Source organism: Rhinolophus hipposideros, assembly GCF_964194185.1.
Source record: "Rhinolophus hipposideros genome assembly, chromosome: 5".
Taxonomy (NCBI): domain Eukaryota; kingdom Metazoa; phylum Chordata; class Mammalia; order Chiroptera; family Rhinolophidae; genus Rhinolophus; species Rhinolophus hipposideros.
The window spans coordinates 92,923,529-92,943,742 of NC_138051.1; the positions used below are offsets into that span (position 1 = coordinate 92,923,529).

Genomic DNA, 20,214 nt, shown 5'->3' on the forward strand with positions numbered 1-20,214 from the left:
GCAGCCCTGGGGCACGGCCCTGCCCCACCGGCCAAGGAGCAGTCACAGCCCCCACAGCCAGGCTCTCGCTGCCTCTCCAGCCCTATCTGGTCCCTCGCTCTGCCCACCACACCTCTGCCAGCGGGCCCCACAGGAAAGTCACTTCATCAGAACCACCTGGGGGAGCTCTGCCTCCCACCAGGTCCCAGGCTGAGATGAAGAGGAACACGTCCAGGTCACGAAACATTATAGGATCAGAACAGCTGATCTCCCACAAACTGGAGTGGGAGAGAAGCGCAGAACCACCATGCAGAGCGGGCAGGGAGGGCAGGCTGAAAGGGTCACAGGCTGGAACAGGAGGGTAGGAGCAGTGTGGGGCGTGGCGGACCGAGCTTGGGAATGGGGGTGACTCTGTTTTGCTGCAAAGTCCCACGCAAAACACTGGAGGGCTGAGTGAGCCTCAGAAAACTCAGACAGTAGGTTTTTATGGGAAACCAGAGAGGTCGGGTTCACAGGGGGCGGGGTGGGGGGCGGTGAGGTTGGAGAGAACCAGGCCACAGGGGTCAAGCCCATCTGAGTTCAAAGAGCAAAATGGTTGGTACTGGCTAACTCTGTGACCTTAGATATGTTGCTTAAGCAAGTGACACATCTAAGCCTCAGTTCCCCCATCTGCAAAATGGGGAGAATAATAAATAGATCCTACCTCTCAGAGCTATTCTGAGAACCAGCAAGATAAAAGTAGAAATGTCCAAGAAAGATGGAGACACAGACTCAGCAATGACAAAGAAATGATTCAAAGTCACGTGGTCAGGATTCTCTAGGACAGTGACCCGTATCCACACTGGAAAGTCTCCTCTAAAGCCCATTCCACCAGGGAAGTGCTATAGGGATGGACTCAGGACTGCGCCCAACTCCCCCACTCCAAAAGGAAACCTGACAACACACAAGCCGGTGTTTGATATTCTTTGCAGAAACTAACTTTCCCGTCCTCGGTTCCCTGAATACAAACTGGCAGCCAGAGAAGAAGGATGGCTCCTAACACACCACCAGCAGCTACAGATTACTGAGTGTGAAAACTCTGTGACAGGCTTTGTCCTAAGTGCTGTGACACTCTGTCCTTAAAGGTAGGTGCCCTGACAACCCCCTTCCAGGCAAGGAGTCTGTGGCCCAGAAGGCAAATAAGTAGCCCACTGTCCTGCTGGTGAACGGGCCGCCAGCACTTGTGTGGATAAGGATGGTCCTTTGGCCACTATGTGATGCTTGCCGCTTCTGAGGGACGAGAAGTAGGGGGGTGGCAGCTCCCCAGCCCTGCAGGTGTCTGATGTAGTCTGAATTTCCCTCTGGCTGGCAAACCACATGTATGTGCAGGGAGCAAAGCACCTGAGAGCAGGAGGAGCCCCCACAGACGGGGCTGCAGGACGTCTGTGCGGATGGACCCGCCCAGGGCAGCAGCCTACAGCCCACAGCACTGGAGGGAGGACCTGGGGACCAACCGCCTGCTCACGCCTCCCCTCTCCCCCTCCCTTTCTTTCCCTGGGTCGGGAACACAGGCAGGGCAAAACCCCACGGACTGGGCTGCAGCCAGGCCCCAGCCCCCACCACAATGGGGGACAGGGGGTCCGGGGCCTGAGTGAGAAAGGAGGCGATAGAGGACACATGAGGGAGAAACAGATGCCGCAAAAGTACCTGGATAGATTCAATAGTCCAGAAGGACAAACTCCACAGCGACGGTCCGTTTCCACAGTTCCCTATAATGTTTGGGGTTTTTCTCCCTAAGAAGTACATATTAGTTTTATGAACTGCAAAGACAATAAATGTGAGTTATCATTTATATAGCCAGAAGAAATCATCGCAGGTTTGCCCCACTGACATCAGGACCAGGTGTTCAACACAACACTATTTATAATAGTGACAAACCAGAACCGTCACCACCGTCCACCTGGAGAACTCAACAACTTCGGTCATAGAGGGCATGTGACGTAGCCATTATGGAAAAATGCCTAAGTAGAAAGTTTCACAAAAGGAGAAATGCTAATAATATGCTAAGTGTATTTGTGGGGAGCATATTACAAAAGGATAACAGCTTTACTTAAAATCTGTAAATGCAGGTTCTGTTTCTACGCACAGAGAAAAACTCAAAGGACATTGCTGACATGCGCCTGCTGGTGATGTCTGGGCTGTGGGTGGACACACTTTGTTCCCAGCAATTCCAGAGGACGCTCTTCTGGAAAGTCATTCTCCAACTTCCTCAGGAGGGTCAGAGAATCACACAGGACGAGGGGGAGCTCTGGCCAGCAGCCACGGCCCCTGTCAGCTACTTGCAGCAGCAAATGGGTCCAGAAAGGCCCAGCTGGAGGGTCTCTGGGCTGTGCTGGAACAGACTAACTCACAGTCAAGGCCAAGGCCTGGCCGTGTCACACCTCAGGGTGTTTCATCTTCTCCCCATCAGGGGGTCATTGTCCCCAGCAGACAAATGAGGGCACTGAGGCCTCAGACAGCAAAGTAAGGGGGCGGAGGCCTGCAGCTGGTCTGGGGACACCCAGGTCTCTACTGAGTGAAAGCCTGGAACAGTCACCCTGGAATATCCAGTCAGCACATAACCTTATCAAGCCCTGGGCTTAGGGGAGGACCAGACCTCCCATTAATCAAGTTTAATAACCGTGTGCCCCCACCCCCACTGGGTATGTCCCCTCTCCTGTGCCAGCCTCCCCTCACCCCAGGCCACGCTCCAAGGCTATTAGCTCAGTCGCAAAGGCATCCTTTCCCATCCAGGCTTTTGATGACCCTGTCAAAACACTGCAAAGAACTTATTGCTACTTGGCAGGGCCTGCAGCAAAAATATTGGCCTGGCAGGGAGAAAGGAGGGAGCCAAAGGCTGCTCCATGCCAGAAAACCCACCTCTCCCATCCACCAATTAGACAAAGGGGTGGCCTTCAAAAGACCCCTCAAGTGATCTCAGGAGCGAAAACCAGGGAGCTGCTTAGAGGGCCTGATCCCCTTCAGGCGGGCCTTCTCGCCCTCCCTTGCCTCACCTCATTTATCAATCTCGTCCCTGTCTGGTAGGTGAGCCTCAGAGAGGTTTTGCCACTTGCCCGGGGTTGCGCAGCCACAAAAAGGCCAGGTCAGCACCCTCAGTCCAGGGAGGCAGCCAGCCTCCTGAGCAGAGACGGCACCGGCGTTGCCATCACACACTCTGGAATCCAATCCCACCTCTGCTTACTGCTCACTCGCTGGGCGGCACAGGGCAAAGACGCCTGCCAGCCTGAACCTCAGTGTTCGCACCTGGCAAGTGGGGCGCAGGCAAAGCACTAACAGGAGTTCCCTGGGCTGGTTCACAGAAGCCCAGCCCAATGACACCGAAAGCATTTTAGAACTGTCACATGGGCATCGCAGAGCTCTGACACGATCTTACTAGATTACTGCCGAGACAGTAATCTTGAGAACCCAGGAGCCCTGAATGCTACCCCAGGACACCTGACGAAAGCCTCCGCCCCCATTCCCATCAGACCACTGAGCACCTCCCAAGTGGCTTCTGTGAAAGTGATGACTGAGCCCTGCTCCATGGCCAAGTTCCCGGGACACAGTGCAAGCCGGGATCTCCTTATAGGGTATGCTCTGAGGCCATTATAGAAAGTTCAAAAAGGAATACTCAAACTGCTGGTTGTGCTGAAAAACAGGCCTGCACAAAAGGAGAGCAACTGGGTCCCTGATAGGGCTGCCCCGCCTGCCACTTAAACAGAGTATCAGAGAACTTGGGAGAAAGATAGGAGTCTGCGGTGGTTCCACGGGAGTTCTCGAGGTGAGGGTGAAAGAGGAGAAAGACGGAACCAAGTTTCAGCTCTGGGTTCATGAACGTCTGGAAAAACCATGAAATCTCAGCTGCACACCGGACTCCCAGAGCATCCCCAGCCAATGACGAGCTAACATGCAGAGTGTAAGGGGAGCAGGGAAGCCCTCTGCGGCCAGAGTCGGGGGTCAGCACCCGTCAGAGCTGAGGCTTCACCCCATCCTCATTGGACCCAGGGACATCCAGGAAGAGGGAGGAGAAAATCTGCCTGTGGCCGCAAATGCACCCAGCCAGGGCAAGCTCTGCTCTAATCCCAGCAGACGGCAAGCAGGCTGCATCCATGCGTCCCTGCATCCAGAGAGGGCCTCGGGCTGCCACGTCCAGGCAGGGACACCTGAGCGGGGACCTCGCTGAACCCAGCAGGCAAAGCAGGCATCAGCCCTGCTCCAAGCAAACCAGATGGATGGACTTGACACTGCAGACAGTCTGGCTTCTTTACTTTTTCTTTACTTGGGATAACCACTCCAACAAGAGAGATCCTTTCATGTTGGCTCCTGTATCCAGTCATTCAACTACACGACACCCTATTTAGATGCATGTAACTTGTCCAATTCTAAGTCCAGAGCCTGAGGGTGCTGGACATAGCTGGCGATGGCCCAACACCCATTCCGCAGCCTCCTCTTTAGCAACAGAACCCAGAGTTCATATGAAGTGACAGTGTCTCCAGCAAAAAGACCACACTTGCCAGCCTGCTGGCCACCAGGTGTTATTAGGTCAGTGCAAAAGTAACTGCGGTTTTAAATATAATTGCAAACATTGCAGTTACTTTTGCACCAATCTAATAGAATGCTTGATTCTGATGAAGGCAGCCTCTGGGAGGACCACCTAATGAGAACAGACTCAGGTGTGATGTGGGGGGGCCCTACTGCCTCACTTCCTCCTACCTGGAACGGAAACACGATGGCTGAAGGGCAGCAGCCATCTTCAGCCAGGAGGTGACTTTGAGCCTAGAAGCCAGTGTGACAGATGGCATGGCACAGAGAAAAGGGTTCTGTACAACTTTATGGAGCCCCCACACTAGCCCCACACTGCCTGCATCCAGCATCTTTGACACAGACAGAAATGGACTCATGTCTTATTTAGGCCACTGTCATTTCCAATCTGCTACGAGCAGCTGAACGCAAAGCCTGATGGCTCCACTGTGAAGTGACAGATGGGCAGGGTGTTGGGAGAACAGAAGCTGGCTAGACAGAGGGGCTGGAGGTTGGGGTCCAGGAGAGGACTCCCAAAAATACAATGTCCTTACATGAGAGACTCATGGCCGCCATACTTCTGCTTCTCTTCTAATTCTTCCTTTTCATCCAGGTCAAGACAAAGATTTCCTATGTGTGACACTGATAAGGTTCTTCAACATTTTAAGAGAAAGGTTCAATCCCCTCCATGTTTTTACTCCCCATTCTGAGGACTTAAGAGTTGTTCCTCTCTGTGGTGGCAATCTGATTTCCCCACACGCACTGCCTGCCAGGAAACTCAGCAGTACCCAGTGCACCTCACGGCAGCAGGCCTGTCAGTTAATTTTCCATCCTTCTCTGTGCCTCAGCCTTGGTGTACTTCTTCTATCTTACTAACCTTTCCTTTGGGGAAGGAGTATAAAACAGCATTCAGAACACCAAAAGCCGGGAACATCCCGAGACTATGAAATTAACAAAAGCAACTCATTTTTCTCTTCTGGGAATAGTTAAAATGGCAAGTTAACCTAATAAATTTGCACTTCGTAAGAATAAGGAACTCTCCAGTTCATGTGTACTTTCTGACCTTTCAAAATGGTACTACACAATATATCAACCTGTTGCTGGGAAAAGAAAAAAAAAACCCAAGACCTCTCGCCCAGCCCCGGCCTTCACACACTACCGAGGGCAGAGTAAGACCCTCCCACAATGTACAAATACTCTGTGATTCTATCTCCTCCATTCAAAGCCACCATCCGTCAGAACCATCCCATTAAATGTTCACATCTCAATCTCAAAAGTACAAACAGATTTTTAAACCGGTGTTAGAGAATGAAGAGAGGGGAAAGGGTATGTCAGAATATGCATAGGGGGGAAAAATGGAGACGTTAACAGTGGTTACTTTTGAAACATGAGATGATGAGAAACTTTTCCAATTCCTATGTGTCTGTAATATTTTATTATTTTCCACTGGTTTCCAAAGATTTCTTGATAAGATACATCTAAAAATCCCGGGGTTTCGGCACCAAAAAAAAAAAAAAAAAAAAGCTGCATCTAAAAAGCCGGAATGCACACGAAGCAGGCACAGCCCCCAGAAGCTGACATGGTCCACAGCCCTAAGGAGCTTATGGAGAAGGGGGAAAGCCCAGGACTAGGTGCAAAGGGCACGTAAGGGCCCAGACGAGGAAGGGGAGCTCTGGGCAGGGTGTCCAGGCTTTGAGTGGCCATGCACTTGGTCAGACAGATGGGTAAGTGTCCGCCAGATGGGACAGACAGGAAGAGGCTGTATGGAGCGGCAGGCTGGGGCTCTGCACAGCTGCTCTGAGGACGTCCTTGCAGATGTGGCCTGCCTGGGCGCTCAGGAGTGAGAATCAACTGCCAAAGGTTTTGTGGACACCTCCAAGGACTGTGCCTTCACTCTGCAGCCTGGGCACTGCAGCCAAGCTGTGACAAGATGGGGGCGGGTTTGAGAAAGAGGACTCTAGCACTTGGGCAGCAGATGGGCCCAGACCAGGAGAGAGATCAAAACACCCCAAGCAAAGGACCACACGGAAGCACCGGTTTCGGAAATGATGCAAAACCAGCAGTGAGACGTGGAGGTTAAGAGATGGGCCACGGAACCAGCGTGCTGGGCTGCAAGGCCAGCTCCGCCTCCTGCTGCTGGCTGAGGGACTGGGGTGAGTTCTCTCTGACTCAGTTTCCTCATCTGTAAAGTGGGAATAACCGAAGTTTCTCTATTAAATCAAGCTAATACCAGTACTTCCCTGGAATACCGCGAGGATTAAATTAGTTCATATATGGAAGTGCTTACAGAAGTTCCCAAACACAGGAAGGCGGCCGTGTAAGCATTTCCTCTGATCATTTCCCCAACTGCCATGATGAGCACTCAAAGGAGGATACGATGTGAACAGCTCCTCGGGACCCAGTCAGGTTACGTACATCCCGGCTCCCCCCACCCCCCGAGTCCCAGAGGCTGACAGACGACAGCCAGGGCCTTGGGGACCCGCCCTCCGACCCCCAGTGTTGTCCTTCACTCACCTCCCAGAGACCAGAAACTACCACAGTGCGGGCAGGGGGCAGATTGCGGAGGCCACGTCCCATGCCTAGCAAGGCCCCAACTCACCCCTCGAATCCCACCCAGAAGTTAAGAACAAGGACAGAGACACACACTGAGACAGGTACAGGTGAACCGAAAGAAAGGAGATCTGCCTGGAAACCAGCCAGTGGGGAACAGAGTCCCCAGGAAACGACACTGACAATGTGCCCATGTACATCACTGGGGGGCACATGGGGACTCCTCAAACTACGATCTCCAATTTGGTGTGTCCTGGGATTTTTTCCGTAATTGAAAGTTAAAAGAATCATAATAAATAGCCCTCTGGAACCGAACTGCCTAGATTCCAGTCTCAGCTCCTCCACTCATTAACGGTGCCACCTTGGGCAAGCTAACCTTTCTTTGTTTCGGTTCCTCGTTTATAGTATGGGGACGACAACAGTACATACCCAACAGGGTTACTGTAAGGAATAAATGAATTAATATGTGCCAATCCTAGGACCTTGGCATGCACAAAGCAACGTCAGCCGTTAGAATGACGAGCCAGCATGGTCGGTTGATGGCCACACCGTCATTTTCACAGGGGCATTCGCTGCTGCCAACACTGCCTGTACCTCCCTGGGCCCCCCGCCCCCTGCGTCTAGCCCAGGACCGGGCATGGGGACGCTGCAGTCAATAACCAGCGAGTCCCTGGCCTGGGACACACGCAGGTGGGCGCTGCAGGTGGGGGTGCAGAGACGGTCTACACACCGTGGGCGCCACCACCCACAGGATCTGATGCCTCAGACCAAGTAACACGACTTCTAGAAGTCAATCCAAACGGGGGACCTGAGATGGGAGCAAACACTGAGGTCCAACGACGCCCAGGGCAGGGCTGTGTGCAACGGCAAGGTGGAAACCTCCGAGAACTTGAGGCTGCGGAGCAGAGAGAGGGTCCCAGATGCTGGGACACATGACGGTGGGAAAGCAACACCGTCACTGTAACGGTCATTTCCAAGGTGATTACGGAACACGAGCTCATGCTCATCCATCCCCAAAGCGCAGGTTGCAAAACTATGGACACGGAGAAATGCGACGTGGAGTCACACAGTAAGTAACAAACAGCATATGTGTGGTACAGATAGACAATTTTGAGAGAAACATACCAAAAGAATGGCTTCCCTGATTGTCTCTGGGTTTTCATTTTCAAGTTTTTTTTTATTTTCTAAGATTTCAACAAGGAGCACATATGAGTTAATGAGGAAAGGATAACTGAGAGATTTTTTTGAACAACACAGACCCTCAGGGCCTGCTCTGCCCTACGTGGAACAGCTGGGTACTCAGTTCGCTCACCGAGCACTCACCAGGGCCACGTCCTACACCCCTCAGACATGAGAGAGTCCTGGCAGCCTGCGCGTGGGGGAGGGGTCTGCCGGGGAGCAGGAAAGGTGTGGTGAGCAAGGTGACATGTGGCAGGTCTAACAGCACACACGGAAACATGAGACCGGGGAGGGGGCTGGAGAAGGAGGTGCCAGCTTCTTAGCCAAGGAGGCTTCTTGGTCTGTGGCACTGAGCTGAAGGCACCCACCTCCATCCTGCTTTCCACAGCAAGCTGTGCACCCAGATGGGCAGAGAACATGCTCCCAGGACTTCACATCAATCACCACCTCCCTCAGTCTCAGCCCCTGGACCTGAGCGAGCCCCAGGAGGTGACGCCCAACCCAAATGATGCCCACTGCTTGCACCAAAGCCTCTGCTACTCTAACATGTATCCTGCTTAACTGGGGGTCCAGATCCAGCAGCCGTGGGCATTCTCACCAGTTCCGGGGTGGTGGCAATGGCCATGGTGACACTGGCAGACCACTCTGGACAACTTCACCCCAGAACCACCTCAAAACAGGCGGCTACTTTCAAAGCAGACTCTTTGCTTCTGCTCATTCCATTTGCTTCTAGCCCTTTCAATCCCTTCCTATATGCCCATGTTCCTCCTTCCATCTCTGCTTTCCTGTGAAGTGCTTTCTCGCTACATGCCAACGAGGCCACTGAAATCACACGTGGAATCCCGAGTCCTTGTGGAATGAACAGAACACGCCCAGGCACCCGGGGGCACAGGCGCCCAGCTTCCCTGGCAGGAGCTCTTTTTGTGTTGTTTTCAGGACTTGCTCAAGTTGACTCTGCGACTCAAAAGCTGGGGAAGAACACCCAGAACTGAGACTTGTGCCTCCCTCTGAAGGCACGCAGGACTGCAGGGACGCCGGACACAGTTTCTATTTGCAACAGCAAGGCTAAAAACTCAAGAATAAAAATAAAACCGACAGAACTGAAACCATTCAGTAGACGTTGACAGCACTTAACATCATCTTGTGAGCGTGTTCCCACGCTTGTCCTCCAAAATGTGACCTCTTTTAATAGCTACTATAAACATTTGGTAGCAGCAGACCCTAATTTATATAACTTTCTCCTGCCCCATGTATTATTATAAAAAAATATGATGATGACCCTGCTTACACATAAATTTCTCTATTTGTTTGTTAAATATACCTCCTAAGTAAACGACTGAGAATGAAAAGAATTTCAAATGCTTAAAAAAAAAAAAGACTGCATTTCAAACTTTAAAAACTAAAATCTTTTAAAAAAGGCGGGGGGGGATTAAGCTAAAATCCACAATAGTTAGAAACCAGAAAAAGGGTACTATGGGGTAGGGGCTCATCCTTTGCACGAGGCAATGATCTTTCCAAGCAACACAGTTCCCTACAGCTGTATCTCCTCCTGCCCCTAAGCCGCACTGTTCCTAACGAAGGATGAGGAAACAGAAACGCATTCCTCGAGCTTCTATCAGGTGGCTTAGATCCCATGGAGTGAGTGTGAGCCCATTTTAAAGATGAGGAAAGTGAGATCACACACAGTCAGAACACAGACTATCCGAAGCTCACGCCCAGACCTCTGGGCTCCTCGGGGAGGTCAAACACACACAAGAACAGTCTACACCCCAACGGACCCCAGTGACCACGTGGGGACATTTTGTGCAGAGTCAACTTCCCCATCCCGTGGCCTTCCTTCCTGGAGGTGCTGGTGCGCTGTCAGAGGTCGAGGTCAAGGTCAGAGTCACACGTGGGTGCTCTTCAGGGAGGCCCTACACATGAGGAGGTGGCAGGACGCTTGCCATGAGCTCTTTCAGCAACAAGGACGTCAGACCCCCCCCCAAAAAAAAACAAACACCAAGGCAACCAATGTTCCCAAAGACCCTTCCTCAGGCCTGGCTCCAGAGCACCCAGCAGAGGGAGCAGATGGAAGGAAGAATGTTCCCTGTTGCCAAACTCTACCTGGACTTCAATGACCTGGAAATAAACTCCAGAGAGGGCACCAAGGTCAGTCAGCCGGGCACCCTGGAGAGAGTGTGGGTGGCAAAGGGAACCCAGCTGAGGGTTAATCATTTGACACCTTTAACTGCATAACTATTTTGAACCATGTAAAAATACTACCGAAATAACATTCATTTTTTTAAAGCTGAATGGAGAACTCAGCATCTGTAATCCTTGGAGAGAAGCATACTCAGCCATGTGACCCTTCCTCTGGCTCTAAAAGAGGAAGGCAGCTACTGACGTTCCATTGCCTGCATTCAACACATCTATCTGAACCAGCTTTCTTTCCCACCCCCACTGCTCCGCCTCCTGCACCCCAAATGTGGGAACTGGCACCTCACTCTGCCTCACCCCCCACATTCACCCAGGCACCATTCCCTTGCTGTCAGCTCAGCACTCCACTACTGCATTAATTCCAGCCAGACCCCACTAGGCTGTGGCCCCAGCCTCCCACCGGAAGACCCAGCTCCTTGCTCTCCAGTCCAGCCTTGTCTAATAGCCTCCCCTGTGCCCTCCCAGTGGGACCTTACTTACTCCCTGGCCTCTAACTGGAGCGTGTACCTCTCCTGCACAGAAGCCTCTCAATGCCCCCAGCCCCTCGAGTGGTCTGGCCCTGCTGCCCTCTCTGGCCTGGCCGCTTGCCATCTCCCTCATGGCCAAGGCCCCAGAGCTTCCAAGCCACTCGCGTCCACAGACCCCGTAGCCCAGCCTCTGGGTTTTTCATGTGGCACACCCTGCGTGCTACGACATTCAAATACCTCACCTCCCTGTCAACGCCGGCACCGCACCCGCTTTATTCCCTACCAAGAGGCACCAACCTCCCCATGAGACCTCCCCGCCCACTCCCCCCTTTAAGTGCTGGCCCTGTGTCCTCACAGGCCCCCTACCAGAGCACAGACACGCCCTCCAGCCCTCAGGGCTTGCCCATGAGCCCCACGGGCCATCATCACTTCATCTCCAAAGCCAGATGCCTGGGACCCAGACCTCCAGAAGCCCAGGGCCCATGGCCTGCTCTCAGGCGTCTTTCTGTCTTTCTTGGTCTTTCCTTTTCTGCTTGATTGTCCGCCACCTGAGTCCCTGCCCTGAATGGTACGTGAGAAAAAGGGCAAAGGCAGACAAAGAACTATCTTAAGCAAGCAACAGCGCTGGAGAGACAGACCCCAGGCCAGGCCTGCTGCCCCCCTGCCTGCCTTGGCGAGCTGGGGGGACGTTTGCTTCCTTGCAGGCCTGAGAAACAGCGGCCTCTCCAAAGACCAATTTCGTAATGTCTGAATTCCCAAGGAATTTGGAAGAAGGACAGTGAATCTATAATCAGCGACAGTACTTCTCACACTTACAGCTTGCTCATTTGCATTTTAAAATAAAACTCCAACCCCCTACCCCCATGCTAACTGTCATCTTCCTCTGCACTTTGAAAATACCTGGTAAAGACTCCCCAGAGAGCACGCTGGGGCAGGGGATGGGGGCGGGGGTGGGCAGGACAATAGGTATGTTGTTCTTTTGGGGTCTTCTTCCACCAAATTTGCAGCTGCTCTAGAAAGGAACAACGGAGACCAGAGATGAGGAAACCGCACAGGCCAGGCTTCCCTCATTAGCTCCCCCCACAGAGCCGGTCCGAATGGAAAATATTCCCGGTGGTGCTTCCAGAGCCCCGGGCCCACCCCCTACACCCCTAGATTGCAGATGACCCAGGTGGCCAAGGAACGTTTCCTCCTCCCAACAAAGGCTCACTGGGCGGAGGAGCAGTGATGGCTGTGCCATGCTTGGCCTTGGTCATTTTAGCACCTAGCTGTTTCGGGGCAGCGGCAGGAGGGCCTGGGGAGCAGGTCGAGCCTAAGTCCGGGCTGTGGCTTTGGATGTGCCTCTCAGCCAGGCTCTGTCAGGAGGACGAGGCTCACTGCCTCTAGCCATGTTCACCCTGTCCTCCTCCAGGAAGCCTTCCTGACTTACCAGGCTGGATCAGGAGCCTCCTCTGGGACCACGCCAGTGACCCCCCACCCACCTTGACCTAGGACTGCCGATTGCAGATCTCAGAGCTGAAGGGACCTGACCTGGGCCTATGTGAGTACCCAACATCTGCCGCCTGGCACATAGGCACCCAGGAAAGACTGCTGAATGCTGCTGCAAAGAGAGCTCAGTCGGCCCAATCCACAGCTACCAGCTAGGAGGGGGGGGCTGTGCAGCCAGCATCCTCATTACAATAGTACAGAGACGGACACTAAGGCAAAGAGCACCTGTGACCATCACCGCCATGATAGGCACCTGTGACCATCACTGTCCTGACAGGTTGCCATGGCCCTTGCTCCACTGTGTCCTTCGCTCCAGCCTGAGCCCCAGAGCTAAGCACAGAGCAGGACCTCCACTGCTCCTGCCCTTCCTGGCCTCGGCCTACCTGGGGCTTCTCATACTACGTGAGCAGAGAATGTTAAGTTTTCCTTATCATCAAGCATCCCTGTCGTGCAGGGCGGCCTGCGGGGTCTCTGGTCCCGCTCCCCACATAAGAACGCAGGACATGGCTAGGCCAAAAAGGAACACCCACGGAGCCATAGATGGGGGAGTCATACAACTATATTCTCACTGGCGGCTGGGTTGGAGACACAGGAAGCAGGAGCCACACGATCTGCAACCCGCACTGCACCACTTGCTAGCTCAGCCACCACCTTCTTGCAAGCCCCCATTTTTCTGCTAGCGTAGCCACGGCAGTTATATTAGTGGCCAATGGCTCACTGGTTACAGCTGACGGCCAACTAGCCACAGCTGATGGCCATCTACTACCCGAATGAGCACCTTTCCATGTGATGGTGAGAGCCTGGAAGGGGATGGGCGGGATATAAAAAAAAGTATATGTTTTAATTTGCTAATTTCATGTGGCCATAAAGCTCTAAAGTGTCAAAAACTTCTTCTGGACAGATTTATTATCAGTTACTATTAGTACATAATTGATCAATACGACAACAACGTATTACAGAGATGTATAAGTCATGAGCATAAAAAATTAAACCTTGTTAGAAATGCATCTCAGAAAAGATGAATGGGAATTTTTAATGGAAACTGCACTCCTGGCTCTGTCCCCACAATCCCTTAGCCTAACAAGCCCAGGTCAGGGAGGCCAGTCGGCCAGCAGACAAGCCCACTGCCAAGGCCTTCCTGGGTCTCAGCGGACACACAGGCCCCAGCTGGGGGGGCCCGAGAGCCAGGCGGCTGTCCGTGTCTGAGCTGGTACCTGCCTCACAGCCTGGTTTTGAAAAGTAAATGGGGTAATGTCCTAAAGCAGTGGCCTTCAAACCAAACCCCCAAAATAAATGTTTAAAACTATGTTTCTATTTGCACATTTTCAAGTTGACATCTAAAATTTCTCATCCTAAGTTTAAATACTTTAGAGGATGTAATTTCCAACATATTGTAAATATTAACATTTCAGAATAAAACTGTTACTGTTTCTCTTTTAAATGGATCCAATGGAATCTAAATATCACAGCAATTTGAGATCCACCATCATCCATCTTAAAATTACTCCTCTTAAACACCTGGCGTGTTTGCAATGTTCCCTTTGCCTCCTCCAATTTCCAGTCCACATCGCTCAGTGGTGTTTCTACTATCGCTGTGTTTTACGTTTAAAGGTCAAAAAAAAAAGTATATGTTTTAATTTGGTAATTTCATGTGGCCATAAAGCTCTAAGTGTGAAAAATGTCTTCTGGGCAGATTTATTATCAGTTACTATTAGTACATAATTGATCAATACGACAACAACGTATTACAGAGATGTATAAGTCATGAGCATAAAAAATTAAACCTTGTTAGAAATGCATCTCAGAAAAGATGAATGGGAATTTTTAAAAATTGTTTCATGCATCCACAGATGGATTTTACCTATTGCTAGAATAAGGCAGAGTTTATTATCAATTCTATCTCTCTCTTTCAATTTTTAATAGATGTAAGTGCTGAAACCACTGATTCAAATAAATAAGTAAGATGGAATGGAAAGAGATTTACCAAAGCACATTCTCTGAATTCCTTCAGAGATATTTGCTGAGAATTACAGTAATTTATTATAAAAAATCATGTTCAATGTTCTCTCAGCCGACAACTCAATCAGGTCCTCTTTCAGTTTCACTGCAAGGGAAGAACTAGAAGTACCTCTCTTGCCCCAGGATCACAATGAGCAGCCACATGATGCCCAGGGGGGTTTTATGCCGTGCGTCACACACCTGCCTGTGGATAATGAGAGCGTGTGGTTCTTTCTATAGATGCCCAGCTTCCTGTGTGCCAGGCACCGTACCACCTGCATTACCTGAATTAACTCCTTTAGTCCTCACAGCCATCCCAGGGGACAGGCACTACTAGTAGTAGTAGTCGTCGTAGTAGTAGTATTCCCATTTTACAGATGGGAAGAGTGAGGCACTGAGTGGTTAGGCAACTGGCCTGAGGTCACACAGCCAGTACGGTGAACCCAGGCGTCTTGCACTGCCTCTGTAGAGATGGGAGGGAGGGTCGATATGAAAGGGCTGCTGGGACGGAGAGTTTGCATGCTCCTTTCCAGGTCAGCTATAGGAACAAGCACCTGAGGAAAACGAGGGGCTACAAAACGGACTTCTTTTTTTTTTTTTTTTTTTTTGTTGAGAGCCCACTGGCCCATGTGGGAATCGAACCGGCAGCCTTCGGAGTTAGGAGCATGGAGCTCTAACCGCCTGCGCCACCAGGCCGGCCCCAAAACGGACTTCTTAAATGTGCTCCTAACACCACCATGGAGCAGTTACATACAAATGCTTCTTTCAAGTAAATGCCATCAATGCTGGCACCTCAGAGTACCCAATAAATGTGAAACGCTCATACTGTTCCTATTGCCATTAAACAGCAGGAAGAGAAGTAACTCCCATGACAGGGACAAACACTGTAGATATTACCTGCCCACCCTCATCCCCACCAAGAAGCCCCACCTCTCCCCCAGCCAGCTCTTTCCACGGACAAAGCCCCAGCAACTCCACAAACCTGGGAGACCATCAGCCCCTGCCTGTGCCCTGCCAGGTAGGAAATCACGGAGAGTCCACAGGGAGACGTTAAAAACAAGAAGCACGAGAAGAGAAGCCAGGTGCCCAGGAGAGATGAATGCTAGAAGGCCCATGGGCCTGAAAGATGGGGAGAGCGTGGCCCGTACTCACCTGTACGACTTCGATCCCTCGCTTCCTGTGGAGGAAATCAAAGAAAACAAAGGTTACTCAAACAGTCAGGAAGCATCCTTTCAGAACATTCACTACAGCCAGCTGAAGGCAGGAGGGTAAGGAGAGCTGCTGGCTGCACCTCTCAGGCCATGGTCCCAGAACTGCCTCATTCTCAAGGGGAAAGTCTATGAACTCCAAGCCAGTCCTCAAAGTCAGCTCCTGGGGGAAAAAGAGGGTTGGTTCCCCAGAGGGATTTGGCCAGAGTCCTACAGAGCCCCCAGCTTATTTCCCTCACTGCCAGCTGCGTTCCTCTCCAATCCGGGGGCCAGGCCTTTGTTGGCGCAGTACCGGCCTGGGCTGCCAAGACCCACCCCACCACCATATTCACCACCAGCAGCTGGCTGCACACCTTGGCCTGGCCTTTCAGGTCTGCCCAGCCTGTCACACTCCAGCCTATCCACTCTCCACCCTGTGCAGGAGGCCCCCAAACCCTTCGGTCCTGCCCTGGCTGCTTGTCCACTGCTGGCCATCTCTGGCCCCCTCTGACACCTCTCCCACCCTGTGACGCTGGTTCAACCATCATGGCCCTCACCAATATCCCCCAGGCCAGAGCCTGGTCTCCCTCTGTCTCCCCCACAATCCCATGGCCACTGTTTCCAACACTCATGCCTGACTCACCCCAACCCATTACAGAGCCTGGGTGGGACAAAGGCTCCCTGCGACTCCTCCACCAGTGCCTCCCCCACCCACATTCCTTACTGCAAGGAGTTCTGGGCACAGGCCTGTGTGGCATCTCCAAGGCTCGGTCCCCACCTTCCACCCAGCCTTTAGGATCCTGCTCCAACAGAAGCGGCGCCCCCAGGAAGCCAGCCCTGACCCACCACGCCCTCTCCCCCAGAATGCTCGTGGGGACTCAGGCCTGTGGCCATCAGGGCCCTTTGTTCTGGAATTCTGATGGGTTTTCACAGGGCGCAGAGTGCTAGGGGAGGCCCTGCAGTATGGACTGCAGATGGCATGCCAACCGCCATGCCAGTATGCATTTTCCTGCAAGAAAGGCTGGGCATCTCACAGACCCTCAGGAGGCTAAGGCCTGGAGTTCACTCGCCCGCACTCTGGCAGGGACTGTAGCAGATTCGATGACTGTGTGTGCTCCATGCCCAGTGATGGGGCTCACCTGGCATATACACTCCCTAAACAGACATGTGCAGACCATAGCTCAGTTTCTGTGCCCAGGCTGGGCCAGCACCCGGAGAACAACAAATACAATGGCCATGGCTCAGAGAACAGGTACCGTCACCTCACACGGCACAGCTGAGGGGACACCTACAGCACCAATTTTACGTGTTGGTGTACTCATTCACCGTGTTTCCTGGCACCTTCTGAGAGCCCGGCACAGAGTGGAACCTCACAAGGAGCCACTACGTGAGCCCACAAGACTGAGCAAAGAGCGCTGACCGGGTCACACTGCGGGGTGTGCCCAGCCGCCCACCCCTCGACCCCCAGCACCTCCACAGCAGCCCCCACCCTGCAGAACCCAATTTGAAAATCAGGGTGTTTGATTCAAGGATCCTTGCCATCATGCAGCTTCTCTGCAGCTCTGGAAAGAAGGGTGGCCAATCGCCATCCGCTTCCATGATTTCATGAGGGAACAAACTGAACACAATGGCACAGCCCTGGGCCACCAGAGCCCACGGCAGAGGGACAGACTGCCTGAAAAGGAGCCTGTGCCACACCGTCGTCCGCTCATAATGCACATCATCTCCGAGCCCTGGGGATACCTCGGAGCCCCTTGCCTCATTCCTACGTTGTCTTAGCCCCACCTGAGCGTCGGTGGCAATGAACTACCAAGGTCACTCGGCACGTGACTACAACTAGCCAGGTAGGGCCCAGTGCCACGTCCTCATGCCGGCCCCTGCTCCTGGACGGAAACCTTCAACAGCTGACGGCGAGCCCCTAGGGGAGCCCCAGGTGACAAGACCGGGACCGCACAACTGGACAGACGAGGACACTGAAGGAGACAGAGGGCATGTGTACGTGACCCACACCAGGTGCAGAGGGCGTCCACTGGGCGCCCAGGGCCTGAGCTCCCTGAGTGAACCCTCGCAGCATTCCCATTATCCCTGGGTGGCTGGCATTCTCCTGGTGAAACCAAGGGCAGTCATTTCCACTCTGTCCACACGTGACATCATTCCAGACAGCTCTCCCTCCCACAGTCCTCAAAACAAACAGCTCTCTAACTTTGAAAACAGATGGAACCGGAACATAAAAGAAACAAAGTAATCTTGAGGACAGACAGGCTGAAAGCCTTAAGTGGAGTTGAAGGGAACAGGATAAATTACAACTCTGGCAGAAAAAAGGGGGCTCACTCCCCTTTCAGTTCACATCGGGCCACACCTTGCACCAGACTCCCTCATGGTGTGGGGGCTCAGGCGCCCTGGTGCTGCCGGCTGCTGCCCTCCGCGGCCCCGAGGGAGGGGCGGTGAGGGCCCATTACTCGATGAGCAAGCTGAGGCCTGTGGACTCGAAGTGCGGGCCCTGGCACGAGAGGCACCGAAACGGGCAAGCCTGGTCTCCACACTCCAGGGCCACGGTGGAACGGGGAAACGAGGAGGGGGCAGGTGGAGAAGCACCTTCCCTCTGCTGGTGGGATTGCATGCACACCACCGCAGCTTGCTAAGGAAAACAAACTGTAAACCTGCCGGGCTCCTTCCTCATCAGAACTTCTGCAGGCCGAAAGTACGCACAGCCTTCATTTCCCAAGCAGCAGGCTCCCCAAGTCCAGCCACGAGCAGGATCACGAAGGGGAAGAGGGAGAGCGGGTGAGGGACGGAGGGAGGCCGGTGGGGAGAGAAACTACACAGCTAGTTGCAAGTGATTAACTGTTCCTCCTGGAAACCCCAACTCCAGGACCAACCCGCCCCCCCCCAGACATGCTCAAATGTGCAAAGTGCTTCCGGCTGTGTCTGGTAACCGCCACACTGTGTGACAGCAAACGTCCCAGGAATAGTATGCAACAGCTAAAAGGAATGAGGAAGTGCTCCAGGTACCCACCCATTAGGCGTAAATTATCTCTTAAGACATTGCTATGGGAGAATGCAAGGTATAAAAAAAGCCCTGTGTGTTGCATACAGTTACTTAGGTTAAAAACAACATCCAGTACACAGAAGGAATCTAATTAAAAAGCACCACAGAAAAATGGTCGCAGGGTGGCTTCGTGTCAAGGGCGAGTACGGCTGGGGGTGGGGTGAGACTTGCTTTTCAATGCGCACTCTCATGTATCTCTGAATTGTGTGCCATGTGTCTCTAATACAGTCTCAGAAACTAGAGGAATATTTTTTTTTAATTATCTCTTAATTAATAGGTAAAACTCTAGTTGGCAGCATTCCCAATGCCTGGCAAAAAGTAGCTGCCTGATAATGGCACGAATCAACTGATTGATGAAGTGAAGCAAAGAGCTCAGGATTTATCTAGAAAAGATTCCAAATTCTCCTCAAAGAGCAGTGGAAATAACACCCATTGTAGGGCCATTGGAATGTCGTGCCCGGGAACATTAATTCAGGTTCAAAGCCCATTTAAAGACTCCAATACCTGGAAAACAGACGGGGAGGGGACACACTCCAGTGGTAAGTGTGACTGCAGCCGTCACCGTGTGTGGCTTTTCTCCCCTTTGTATTTTCTTGTGTTTCCTAGTTTTCTACAAAGAGCATAAAGATGTTAGCACCAAAATCACAGAAAAAGTAACAATAAAAGTTAAATAATTAAAGAATTGTGTTAAAAGAATTGTATTAAAAACCTGCACCTGGAGAAGAATTTTACAGGCTCTAAAACTCTTGTTTTCTTGATAAATATGGCATTAACAAGTTTTAGACAGAGGTCTATCCCACAACTCATAACTATAAACCTGTTTTTCCGAAAACTGGGTAACTTTGTTAGGGAGGATCCATTTTGCAAAAAGACCCCCACCCCAAATCCGAGGATAGCACAGCCAAGGGGAAATTAAAATACTCACTTACAAAACAAACTATCCTTTCAGGAGAGAAGGGAGAACAATCCAAGAAGGCTTCAAGGCGGAGGCTGCATTTGCCACTTGAACAAAAACTGAAGGGAAACCAGGGACAGACATTGGGAAGTTAAAGAGTAATAACATAAAGAGTACCTGCTTCCCAAAAGATGTCTGGGGGTGTGAGAGCGTAAGACCCATTGAAAGGGCAGACGGGCGATGAGAAGTAGACAGAATATATGTGGTCACGTGCCAGAGGCCAGAATGTCACAGCTCAGCCTGGTCTTTACCCTGTGGGCCAGTGGGTCCCAAAGGCCAGGGATGATGGCTACAAATCACCACTGAAGCTCGTCAAAAAGATTAATTTGAAATCTAGTTCTGAAGACTCTGCCTGATTCAGGTGTAGGGGGGGTCTGGGAGGGGTTCAAGGCTTGTCAAGCACCCAGGTGTCGCTCAGAGGCAGCCAGGTATGGGAATAGCTGCTAGTCCACCAGGACCAGCTCCTTGGGCTGCCGGGAGCGGGACCAGATTTGCCCAGGGTGGGGGGTTGTAATTCAGGGGCAGCCTTCCAGGTCTTGGGGACACGAGGAAAGGACAGAAGTAGACATCGCTGCGATGTTTACACTCTGGGCACAGCAAGTGGGGGCCCCACAGCAGCACCGGGAG

The 20,214-nt window shown here is 52.1% G+C and overlaps 1 protein-coding gene across 3 annotated transcripts in view; it reads right to left on the minus strand.

The window, feature by feature from the left end:
• ITPK1 (inositol-tetrakisphosphate 1-kinase) overlaps positions 1–20,214 on the minus strand; it is a gene marked incomplete at its 5' end in the record, with an annotated part of 151,112 nt that overhangs the window by 99,206 nt on the left and 31,692 nt on the right. For all 3 annotated transcript variants that reach the window (XM_081048657.1, XM_081048658.1, XM_081048656.1), the window contains one exon: positions 15,549–15,573. In XM_081048657.1, coding sequence (XP_080904783.1) covers positions 15,549–15,573 — 25 coding nt within the window. The remainder of the gene's footprint in view (positions 1–15,548; positions 15,574–20,214) is intronic.